This window comes from Hakea prostrata, chromosome 10 (genome assembly GCF_041222555.1).
Source record: "Hakea prostrata isolate BN-2017 chromosome 10, UWA_Hpros_2, whole genome shotgun sequence".
In the NCBI taxonomy this organism is placed as follows: Eukaryota; Viridiplantae; Streptophyta; class Magnoliopsida; order Proteales; family Proteaceae; genus Hakea; species Hakea prostrata.
Window position 1 is genome coordinate 44853123 of NC_142609.1, and position 13072 is coordinate 44866194.

At 38.6% G+C, this 13072-nt stretch overlaps 1 protein-coding gene across 2 annotated transcripts; it reads left to right on the forward strand.

Moving 5' to 3' along the window:
- Nucleotides 1-219: 219 nt before the first annotated feature.
- LOC149003354 (large ribosomal subunit protein bL27c-like) lies at nucleotides 220-12286 on the forward strand. Of its 2 annotated transcripts, none has more exons than XM_089136972.1 (4): nucleotides 220-438; nucleotides 5069-5374; nucleotides 11503-11604; nucleotides 11719-12286. In XM_089136972.1, exons 2-4 carry the CDS (start codon nucleotides 5081-5083, stop codon nucleotides 11893-11895), a joined length of 573 nt encoding a protein of 190 aa, XP_088993098.1. In that variant the 5' UTR covers nucleotides 220-438; nucleotides 5069-5080; the 3' UTR covers nucleotides 11896-12286. The 2 variants fall into 2 exon arrangements, with proteins under 2 accessions (XP_088993098.1, XP_088993097.1); XM_089136971.1 differs by having other exon boundaries at nucleotides 221-438; nucleotides 5072-5374; nucleotides 11719-12284.
- Nucleotides 12287-13072: the final 786 nt, after the last annotated feature.

The window sequence follows — 13072 nt, forward strand, 5'->3', positions numbered from 1 at the left end:
GTCAGTGTTCGAATCTTCTCAGGGCTTCGTCCCTTTATATATTAATTATATAAAAGCCTCATTGAGGATGTAATCGTGTGTACACAAGCTAGTTCTGATGAATCTCGAATCAAAAAAAATTAAAAAAAAAACGGGTGGCAGGTTTTTTTTCTTCTTCTAAGTCTAGCAGGGGAAAAAAGCAAAAAACAGTTACTTAAAAAATATATTATCCCCAATTCCCCATCCGCCAAACGGATAAAGGGAAAAAAGAAGAACGCTTCTGTTCATTCTCTTCAAGCAAAGCCGCTGGTTCTGCATGTGGGATCCTCTTCTTCATCTCTTCTCAGATTCAGTTGACGCACTTCATTTTAGTAAGCCTGCTGCGGCGCTTCATCTAATCTCTATCTTCCTCGTGTCGGCGTCTTCGGTGGTGGGATTCCGAGAAGCAGAGCGGTCAAGGTCAGCAAAAAAATGGGATTTTCTATAGGATTCTTCAATTTTTTGTAATATTCTTATTGTTTTAGTCTTTTCCTGAAATTTATCAGATGGTTTTTCTCCTTACAGGTTTTCTTTTCCTTTCTTCATTTATGTTTTTGTTTTAATCCATGGAGAATGATCAATCTCGTCTTTGGGTACAATAAAAACAGAGAACAAGCGAGAAAAAAAACCTATGCTTGTATATAAGGAGATAGAGAGGGGGTGGGGGAGAGCTTGTAAGTGTGCAACTTTGGTGAGTTTGTCTGAGAGCTTGAAATTGTAGTCTTTGAGTTCTCACTATGCTTTTAGTCTTTCCTTTTTCTAAAATCTTCCCGGTTTTGATGAAGTGAGGGTTCAACTGCTGACATCTTTTACAATCTTTTCTTTCTTTGTTACTAGTAAGAATTGAAAACATAGCAGGTCCTTGTGCCACTCGTAAAATGATAATATCTCATCTTTTCTTTTAGAAAACCAATGGCATATTGCAGTAGCAGTTCATTTTCTAACAGAAGGTGACCAGGTCTGCATGCATTGCAGCACCACTGGCACGGCTCCGTTTTACTTCTCTTAATGTGATTCCTTTATGATGGACTTTTGTTTTTTGGGGTTTCATGGATTGTATGATGGATGATTTTTCTTTCCTATGATCAACTTTATCTTTAGGATTTTCATGGTTTTAGACGATATGAACTTTATCTTGCAGATTTCATGAATTACATGATGGATGTTCTGTAGGTTACTCTTTGATTTCATTAAAAAGGGTTGCTGAACTCTATTATTTTGTTTATTAGGTTGTGAATATTTGTTATAGGTTCGTAGTATTGCTTATGGTGCGGCCATATTAAACTTTTATTAAACATGTACGTATCATTATGCGCCTATTTTATTCTGCCAGAATTTAGTAAGAGTATTATTGCCGCATAGCTGTTTAATTCCCGTATGTATCTGTTCCGATATTATTGCAATTCTTGAATTTACTGAAGTTGTGAAACACCATGATTGTAATCCATTGATGACATGTTGTTTCCTGACAACCATCAGCCGGTTGACCATGAGATACATTAGTTCATCGCCCCATCTAAGTTGAAATCTGCGGATGCTGGTTGTGTGGTATTGCTGATTCTCTCATTTTATAAAACTTGTGGCCAATGTTTTTTCAAAATTTGGAGAGTTGATGCAAATATGCTGCCACCGACCAGCCCAAGCCCAACTAGGTTTCAGTTAAAGGTGAAGTGGGTCCAATTTGAGTCATGGGTCTAGCATAATTTTTAGGAATTTGTGTTATTTGGGGAAATAATTTCTCCATTTATTTTAGAAGTTAGATGCATAGGATTTTTGGTTTCTAATTCTTTAATTTCATTGTTTGGATTTGTGACCTTGTTAGATAGTCTTATGTAGGAATCTTTAATTTATATATGATGTGATGCTCCATAGCTAGAGAATATTTTGAATAGAATGAATTAACTATGTTTTTGTGAAGAGCCTACATGGCTGGTGTTTCCATGTGCATGAGCACACTTCTCTCCCCACCCCCTCTCCTTTCTTATTATGGTTGTTCGCCTCCCCTGTGGTTTTGAAGTTTCGAGCTTCCTCTCCACCCTGTAGGCTCCTCATTACAAAATCTTAGATCTTGAAATAAAAGAACGCTCAATGCAGGATATTTTCTGGACTGCTGAGGGTGAAGACCTGAAGTAACAGATGCTAGAAAACCATAAGAAACTTGAGCGGCTATTACCAGAAAATTTAGAAGTGTAACTGAAACTTGAAGTGAATATAGTCTGCATACTATAAACCTGAAGAAGCTGAAAGTCATATATGGGAGATTATATGGTAATGGTATCAAAGAAAGCTAACATTTACATGGACAAAAACATGCAAGACAGAAAATAGCAACCTAAGAAAAGTAGCAGAAATCATGATCTAACAATATGATGGGCATCACTCTCGAGTTGGAGGAAGAAGAGGAAGGAAATAACAAAATTTAAGTTCTCCCCAGGATGATGGTTACTTTCTCAGCTTTGTAGACTCAAGATCAAATTATGTAGCTGTTCAACAGCCTATTGTGGACTTGCAACAGTGCTTAACACTGACAGCACTAAGTACTGACAGAATGTATTGAAAATTAACCAAACACAAAATAGAAGACAGGAAATGACCTTGTAGATGTCCATGACAGAAGGCAAGAGCTACTGAAATTTTGACCAAACAGTGAACAGGGGGAAGGAAACAAGAACATGTGACCAACTGGCTTGGCTGCCTATTTCCTGCTGTTGGGTTTAACCACCCTCCATTCAACGCTTTACCACCATTGATGTGAAACCCAATTTTGGAGTTAGGGTTTTTTCATGATTTCCCTGAAATTAGGGGATGTAGACTCTTCCAGCAAATAAGTTTAATATTATGGGATGTCTGGGATGGTTTTAGGGTTCAAAAGGGTTGGGTAAATGCGTAGGAGAATATGGCCAAGCTTAGGGTTAAGGGGTGATCTTAACTTGAAAACCTTGCTCTAATAATAGTTTCAGATCTGGATTTAGAAGTAAGGGTTTAGAAACTAGGGTCTTAGGGTTTCGGTTAGGTTAGGAATGGGGCTGTTGTTATTTTGTAATTTCGGATTTAATCCTAATCAGTACAAGTTTAGTTGGAGGTTTCCTATTTGGAGTGGGAAGTCAACTAGGGTTAGGATTTGGAAGGGGAAGTTGAGTAGGTATAGGAGATGCTAACCCTTAGGCTGCGTTTGTTTGTTGGAATAAAGGTGAGGTTGGAAAATTCTTGAAAAAAGTGTAGATTTCTTACTTTTCCCTTAAATCCCAAAATGGTAGATTGTTTGGTTGCTTGGGATGGGAAAGTGAGAGACAAGTTTTATGAATCAGGGAAACTTGTCTGCTGATGTGGCAACCCAACTTTCCCACTCCAATCCATTTTAAAACCCCACATATTTTGTGGGACTTTGTGGGAAAGTTGGGAAAAGTAAAAAGTGGGACCCACCACTATCACTTTTCCACAAAACCCTTTCCTTTCCTTTCCTTCTCCTTCACCCAACTATACATGGGACCCACATGTTTTTTTTTCCCCACCCCTTTTTTCCCACCTCACCTTTGCAAACAAACGCAGCCTTAGTGGTGTTAGAGTGTGGTTGAGTGTTTATGTTGAACTAGGGTTAAGTCTAGAGGTTGAAGATGAATTGCAGGATTTTAATGAAGAAGATGAAGTGCAGAATTTTTTTAAGTGTTAGGGTTTTAGTCTTTAGATGGAATTAAGGGTAGGGATAGGATGAGGGGTGGTATGCAATCCAACTAGGAAAGAGAAGGGGAGGTAAGGGGGTGAGGATTAGGGACCTAGTAGCGGACGGGTGTTACTACAGAGATGGAGGGAGGGAGAGGGTGGGGGAAGGGCCTGGGGTATTGTGGGACTTGGGGAATGATGCTGCCAGAGTATGGCAGCAAGGGGGTTACTCATTATTTGGGACTAGAAATTAGAAACTAGAAACTACTTAATCCCATATGAGCCTTAAAATTCTGAATAATTGGGAATCATTGGATGACAGGCCCAATAGAAAACTTGAAATTATTTAGTCAGTTACCCATATAGCCCATTGGAGACTTAAATTTGGTTTTAGCTAATTGAAACACTGGCTTAACCCAAAAAACTCAATCAATCCCAAAATACTGAATCTTACCCAAATCCAAAAATTATTCTCCCAAGGTATACGATCTGCGTCAAGTAAGGATGGGACTGCCACAAGGCATTTTAAAGATGTAGGAGAATACCAGTAGAGCCCTAGTTTTCGAAATAAAGTTCTATATTTTTTCTCCATTTTTTGCTACCATAGCTTGTAGGAAGGTGTCAAGTAACTGATTGACTATTAGCATTCTCTACATGATTTTAGTATAAATCCGGTTGACTTTCACCTGTATTCTATAGGGCAAGGGCAAAGACCTCCACAATGTATCAGAGGGTAAGGGTGAGTCCGTTACCTGACCCTACCCTCACTGTTGCCAGCCTAATGGTTAATGTGATTATGAAAAACAACTGATGCGTGATGGTTAAATTTTTTTTCCTTTATTGGTTCCAACTTGTGTTTGACATGAATGGATGTTGACCAAGGGCCCAAATTTAGAAATGAAATGGAACTTGCCATGATGGAGTACAAATTGGACTACTTGGCTGGATCATCCATGGCAAAGCCAAATCATGCTCTATATCTGAGTTTGGCCAATTGGTTATTTCAGGGTACATAAGTGATCACTGGAAGGAATCCTTCATTTTTTTGGCATAAAAATGAAGGGAAGCTTGAGTTGGAATTGGATGCTGATTAAGTTCCAGAGATGTATGCTAGGGATCTCCAAGTCTTATTCCCCTTTATTTATAGGCAACATATTGTAGAAGAATAAGGAAATTAACTGCTGAAGTTAGAAAAAGAACTTCATCGAGAGGAGAAGGCCAGTCTTTGATTCTACATGAAATGTTGCATTTTCTTTGCTGTTTTGTTGGAGGATTTCTGTGCATGTGCTAAAGTTTTAATGGATGAACACAACAGAATATTGCAAACTCAGCATGATAATAAGGTTTCACACTACACTTTTTAACCTCTTTATATCACAATTTTTTTTAGCAGAGGGGCAAAATGACTGCTCCAGTCATGAGCTTCAACCTGGTTGGAGCTTTTAAAGGATTCTCCTTGGGTTCAAGCTCATCATCTACTTTCTTCAAAGGAGATTTTGGGTCTATTAGTTCTGGTAACAGATTCTCCATTTCATTTCCTCTTAAAGCTCCTTCAGTTATTGAATCTGCACATAAGAAAGGAGCTGGAAGCACCAAGAATGGTCGAGATTCAAAAGGTCAGAGACTTGGTGTTAAAATCTATGGTGATCAGGTTGCCAAACCTGGTGCAATTATCATCCGGCAACGTGGGACCAAGGTAAGGTCTAGGAACCTCATTTGTTCAATTCAACTTTTTGCAGATGCTTTTTGCAAATATTGGGGAAAGTATGATTTTTGGAGCTTCAACGTTGTAATTTCCCCTTCTTATTTTGATACTTTTCAGTAAGTGTATTTTTTGCTTGAGGTATGCTTTTTGCCTCTTCGAGATTAGATGAGCTAGAAACTGTTATCTTTTAACATGGAACCAGTCTAATGAATTCTATTATCGTGTATTGTTTTCTTGTGTCACCACATCTACAATCTTTGCTGCAGTAACTGTAATTAATTTCCTGTAGTAACGATGCTGTTAAACATGAACTACCATAAGTATCAATCTGGTGCCAGAGTGCTCGAGGAACACAAAATGAGCAGTTTTGACTGTGTCAGTCTGAACTCTAACACTATAGTATTGAACCAGCCAAACTATGCGTTAGACAAACTGTCTTGGTCCATATAAGACTTTTTGAGTTGTCACACCCATGGTGCAAATTTCAGTCAAAACCTAGACAAAAACTGAAATTTCGGTTGAAACCTGGTATTTTTTTTTTTAATTTCGACCTTAGGTTTTGGGCCTTATGTGACCTCTATTTCATCCGATTTCTTGCCTCCTACCTATTTAAAGCATTATAAACACAATGAAACTAATATTTTGCCCAAAAAAAACATTGAAAATTTATGATTCAAGTATACTAACAAATGCTGTTTCTGACATGTACAAATTGTATTGCATGCAAGGATAGAATCAACAACATACATGAATTGTTTGATAGAATGGTTACATATACAAGAAGTCAGCAAAATACAGTGACCAACTAGATCAAGTAATGTTGTCTCACATATATTAAGTTCAAGCCCATATATCATGTATACAGGAAAAATACATAATTTAGAAAATAGTTTTTAAAATCAGAAAATCAAAGAAAGTAGTAGCAATAATCAAAAAATAAGTTTAACAACATACAATCATAGATCATAGTTCTAGATTAAACATTTATTAATTTCAAAGCAATACAAGATCATTTAAGGCATGAACAAAACAAAAATAAAAAGGAAAAGTTTGGAATGTTGGGTATGGCTCATGCTTCACATTATGTTGCTGATAGAGTTTCCTTTGTAGCTATTGTGGCTTAAAAGGTGTTTGAAGGCAACAAAGGAACAAAAGAGGTGTTTGAAGGCAAAGGAGTTGTGGAAATTAGGTGAAATTGGGATAGAAATCAACAAAAACCGACAAAACCTACAAAATTTCGGTTGAAACTTGCGAAATGGTCAAAATCTGTGAAATTGTGGTTAAAACTTGGTAATGATATGAAATATTGGGAATTTCGTTTCGATTTGAGATTTTGTAGGCATTTTGGTTGAAATTTGACATGTTTCAACCGAAATTTATTCCATCGTTACACCACACCGCTCTCTTCCTGAGCAACAAACCTAGGAGTTTGTCCAATATAGACTTCCTCATAGAGATCATTGTTAAGGAAGGCATTTTTTCCCGCATCAAGCTAATACAAGGTTATTGGTGAGTCACTGTTAGAGAGAGAAAAATCCAAAAAGAGGAGAGTTTACCATGGAGAAAAGTTACCCCGATGGTCAAAACCATACACTTGTGAATGCCTCTTAGCCAAAAGCTTGGCCTTTAAGAGAGCAAGAGACCCATTTGGATTTATTTTCATCATAAAACCTAATGGCAACCAATAGCTTTCCTGAGGGCCAGGAAACAAGATCCCAGGTTTGATTCTTCTCCATAACAGCACCCCAGTTATAGCAGCAGCCCATCTAGGACTATACTGGGCTTTTGAAATGGACATGGGAAATAAGAGGACAAACCAGAATGGGAAAAAGTTAGAAATAGGAACTGAATATGACTCCATACCAAGATCAAATGAAGGAATACTGACCTCAAGTTCTGGTGACAAAGGAGGCAGTGGGACCAAGGGGCAGTGGTAAATGATCTGGAAGAATAGTGGCAGTGAAGAAGTGTTATAACCTATGGAACCAAATACTGAGCAACAATGGATAGGGAGACCTCATTAAAGTTAGAAATAGCAACAAGAGTAGACTAGGGAGTTGACTTAGAAAATGACGCATCAGCTGTAAAAAGTACTTGTGGAGTTCAACGGAACAACAGGGGTAACTGTTTTAAGTGCAAGATCATCCAAGAAAAAGACATGTAGATCTGTGATTAAGTTTAGATATCAGAAGACGATGATCTCGAATAAAACAAACACTACCAAAAATATGGGGTGGTATAGAAAGAGGGGGAGCTAGAAATACCAAAGAATATAGAATACCATCTTGTAAAACAGAAGAAAGTACATGATTAATTAGGTCATAAGCAATCAAAATGGCACCGACCCCATTTAGTTGGGACAAGGCTTATTGTTGTTGTTGTTGTAAGCAATCAAAATGGCATCAGCCCAGAAAGTTTAACCACCTTCATTTCAAAAAGAGAGTGAGTGACCTCTATTAATAAAAATTTTGTTTGGTTACTGTTTTGATCACTCAAATAAAATACTAGATTGTGTTAAGTTTCCGGCCTAGACTCCATCTCAAACTTTGTTGACTCCCCCTTTCCCTAACATTGCTTTACCAACCCCCAAAAGTTAGGATTTACCCAAACTTCATCAAATTCAAATCAGTTGATGTCAACCAGGGTCTAGGGTTTGGTAAATTGAGGTAATATAATACCCTAGATCTGGGTCCACTCCAGGATCTTTTTCCTGAGAAATAGCAGTCATCTAGGGCTTAGAGCACCCTAGGGTTGAAGGGAATGTGTTGGTTATGGGGTTCTAGGGTTAGGTTCAGGTAGGGTTTAGAGTCTAGGTTTTGCTGAACCAAGTCTAAAACCTTGCTGTAATTTTGATTTCAGAGTTGAATTTTACAGTTTAGGGTTTTGAAATTTAGGGTATGATAGGAATTAGGGTTTCTAGGGGATGGAGGTCAAATCGGGTTTGGGGAAGGCAATTCTGAAAGGAATTAGCTTTTGGATGAAGCATTTGAGAGTTATACTGGGGTATGGGATGGTCTGATTGGGTTGAAATCAGGAGGGAAAGTCACTAAGGTTAGGGCATTGATGTTCCTAAAACAAGGGACAGATCTAACAGTTAGATTGCCCTAGATCTGGCCTTGAAATTTGGGTTTCTATATGAATCCAAAAATGCCAAAAAAAATCTAGAACAATAGAGAAGAGAGTGGTATGGGAATTAGGGTTATGGGTTCAGGGTTTCAGGGGATGAGGGAAGTCTGCGGATGGAAGGAATGAGAGTGGATGAGGCTGAAGGGTAGGTTAGTGGCTGGGTGTGTCTTGTACTTGGAGATGGAGGGAAGAAGCAGGAATTTCAAAATTTCTGGAAAATTCTTCATTGGATTGCTACTGCAAGTCCCCTTCATGGGGAACCCATGACCTCTAATCCTTGCTCCTTCATTCTCCGCTTTATTTCATTATTTATACCCTGACTTGTTACAACCTAGAGAGGCTTATCTATACCCTACATGAACTCACCCACACTGGGACTCAACTTTAGGAAATAAATCAAACTAGGACTCTTATTTAGAAAACAACTTAAACTGAAACTCCTACTTGACTAAAGACTCTTATTCACACAAGGAACTTTCATATTCACTCTAGAGGAGTCCAAACTAAACGCTAATTTGGACTCGATGAAAAATTGCAAAATTACCAAGATACCCTTGCTGGTACTAGAGGGCTGTGGGGTTTGGGGAAGATAGCCGAGGCCCTAATTTGCCCCTGAATCTGGTTTACATCATCAATCCTTTCATTAGCTTTATTCATGATCCCTTTAAAGCCACATACCTGTTGGATCATTCAAACCCCATAGACAGCCCTTATGTCCCTTGATTAAAATTTGCAAGTCTTGTGCCATCTTTTTACATCATACATTGGTAGTTTGGGTCTTGGGTTTCCAGCCCAGGGCTACATCAAATCTAACCATCAGATTCATCCCCAAATTCTAAGCATTATCCTGTACATGATCCACGAACTTAAAACCAAGTTACAACATATTCTTGTCATTCTAACCCTGAATCTAGCAACTTCTTGAAATTTTAAGATCTTAATGATGTATTCAGGATTGGAACACTGCCCCTCCAAAAAAAAGCGGCCCAAACCCAACTAGAGTCAGGGAGGGTGAATCCATCCCAGCGGTAGAATGGTCAATTCCTACCCCTGGATCAAGCTATAATGAAGACCAAAAGTTCAGTAATTAGTTTTTTTTTTTTGATGTCTTAAGAGTCAAGTCAGTTGCTTTGAAGAGAGTCATGGAGTTGTAAAAGCATTGTTTCCTTTTTAAAAAGTCCTGCTTTTAAGGATAACTTAAATTAGGAAACTGTTATATCCTTTTTGGGTCCAGTTTGTTTGTTATCCAATTAGTATTTAGGTGACTTAAGTGTGATCTCAGATCCAAGGGCTGAGATCGCATAGTAATTAGATACCTTTGTTAGAGTCCAAGTTAAGTTGTGGTGGGACCTTAGCAGTCTGGCTAACCTAGTAGGAGTCTGAGTCATTTGTTCAGGCTATAAATAGCCTTTCTAGTGTAATTTTTTTTTCTTTCCAGTCTGGATTAATGAATCGAGTTAAAAACTGAGAAATAGGGTCATGGGTTTCCCTTGAAACCTGCGGCTGGCTTTGTGTGAGTTTTCTGCATTTCAAGTTCTCTTCTGCAGCTCCTGCTACAGAAACCAACTTCAAGTAAGTACAATCCCTTCCCCAACCCTTCCCCTTGCAGCTGTAGCCTTCCCCCTTCTCTTTCTTCTTCCCCACGTCCTCAGTCCTAACCCTAATAGGATTTGTCTATTCCCTCATCAAATCAGCCCCATTCCACCCTCAATGGAGTCGCCCTGGCCTATAGGATTGACTTCTAACTTTAGTTTACCCATTACAGCCCTAGTTCTGGAGCTGAGGAAAAACCTGCACTTCATCTCTTTTGTGAGGAAATTGCAGAATTTTCTGAATTTCTTATACTTCAAACTTCAACCCTTAAACCCTTAGAATAACCTATGAAGTTAAAAGCCAGAGTCGTTTCCAATTGTCTCCACCCACATTCAACCCTAGGCCCTTTCCCAGCCTTGACCAAAACCTATTCCTATTCCTACCTGGTCTAGGATTGACTTTTCAAATCTGGATTTTGAGCTCTAATACAAATTCAGAACTGGAACTTCAATTCCAGCATTTCAAAACAGTATTAGAACCTATAAAAACCCTAACCTAAAAGCACTAACCAGTTCTGGTTCTTATTAAAGAGGGTCCTGGATATCCAACCCTAAACCTGGGTTTACATCACTTAACATCCCAAAATCAAGAATTTGTGCATCTCCTAAACTACCCATAACCTAACCAGACTTAGGACATCCCCTATACCCTATGTCCTACACTGAATCCAAGTTTCACCCCATTTTGACACTAGCAAGCCTCACTTCCTCATCTTGAGGAATTCAGCCCATATCACCTTGTGTCAAGAATCTCCCCCAGAAGCCCAACTTTTTTTTTCCCCTGCACAAACCCATTACTCCATTAGCACTCTTCCCTTGATCACGAATCTTCCCATACCACTTTACCATTTCAATCCATCCCTTAACTTCTCATTTGAGATCACCTAACAAGAGTACCCCATATACCGTATCCAAATTACCGTAACCCTAATCCTTTTGTCCCATTTAGCTGGTTCTGTTCTAATATCTTGGTTAGTTGGACCTCATTCAATTGAGGCTACTTCAGACAGTCTTTACAACAATAAAATCCTTAAGAGACTTCAAGACTGGATTTTTTGAGTAATCACACGTGTTCATTGAGAAACACCAATTGGGCTTACTAATAGGGCGTTATAAAATTCTCCCCTAAAATAAAAGGGCCACGATTTATAATAACTAAATCAGACCTGTGTTGGCCTTCTAAACCCTGAGCTTGGACTGCCAAATAGGGCCATGTTCATGCAAACAGTTGAAGGCTGCTGCATCAGTTCTCTGGACTGATTAAATCTCCATTTGATAAGTTGTGTTGGATGAATGTTTAAATAGCATTTCTCCACAGAAGCCCAAGTAAATTCTTGATGCCAATGTCTATAAATTATTACTGATATGCCTGATTATAACTTTTCAGTTGTGACTTTTCAGTTTCACCCAGGAAACAATGTTGGGATGGGAAAGGACCACACCCTCTTTTCTCTGATTGATGGATTAGTAAAATTTGAGAAGTATGGACCAGACAGGAAAAAGGTAATTCTTTTGAAGTCAGGGAACTTATAATGGCTATTTCCTTTGGATATTTGTAGATTGCTATTCTGACAAAGCAAGAAATGATATCCATGTCTATTTTATGTGGCATAACAGGTGAGCGTTTATCCACGTATTGAGCAGCCTGAAAACCCAAATAGCTACAGAGCACGGAAGAGAGAGTACTTCAGGATGCAACGTGAACGCAGGAAAGCAAGGAAGGAAGGCGTCATACCTCAACCTCAAATGGTAATGGCTTCAGTGGAAGAAGCTTCTGACAACCCTGTCTGCTGAACACATATGTTCTGAGTTTGAATGAAAAAGGGGACTCCATATCCTGGAATGATCATATTCATTGACATTTAAACACTGTACATCACATGAACATGTTTGGTAAATGAAGGGGCTTATTCAGCTGCTGGGTCAATATTCTTCTATTTCATGTCAAGGTTCGTCAGTCCTCTTCCAAATTTAGGGACTGTTTGTTAGTTTCATGCCTTTCTTAATACTGGTGTAAATTATTCACAGACTAGTGCATCACAACGCTAACAGTTTCAACCAACCCATCTAGCATACCTCAAGACCCTCATGCCAACTACCCAGCCCAAGCTGCTAGTATCAAGAAACTCTTTCTTGAACCGATTTGACTGTGCCGTAATTGAGCTTCTATCAATCTAGGACTACAACGCTGTAATAGTTCAATATTCTTCTATTTCATGTTAAGGTTCTTCAGTTCTCTTCCAAGTTTATGGACAGTTTGTTATCCACATACCCTCCTTAATACTGGTGTGAATTATTCCGAACTTCACAGACTAGTCCAGCACAACCGTAAAAGTTTCAACCAATCCATCTAGCAAACTACAAGACCCTCATTTGCCTACCTAGCCCAAGCTGCTAGTATCAAGAAACTCTTTCTTGAACTCATTTGAGTTGCGTTAAAATCAAGATCTTGGGAGAACTGGGTCCTAATTTAGTTCAAAGAGCGGGAATGCTTAGTATTAATGAGTATGTCTACTGTTGGTGTTGGCTCCCGTATGATTAAAATAAAACAATCTGATGCTCTAGTTGGTCAGCTTCAAAAAAAATCTTCTATTGTCCAGGATGGATGGATTAAAGTTTGAAGGCAGAATCATTGAAAGTATCTGAATTCAACGACGAAGAATGTGGAGCAATTATAGAAAAATTTATATAGAATTCATAAACTCAAGAATTGTGTTTTTTGTAAGCACTCTACCCTGGAAATTGATGGTTTGGAAGCTCTGGATCTGTGGAGAGCAGGGATGAATTGTGAAATGCGAAGGCCCCTTGTCTAGTCACTATAGTGACCAGTGATCCTGGAGCACATTGGTAGCAGGGTAGATGATTCAGATAAGAAATTCAGGTTGCAAATTTGCAAATTTTTTCGTGGCACATTCTGAGTTCTTTTATCTTTATCTGAATCAAGCACTGCTGCAATCTGGAATGTCATATT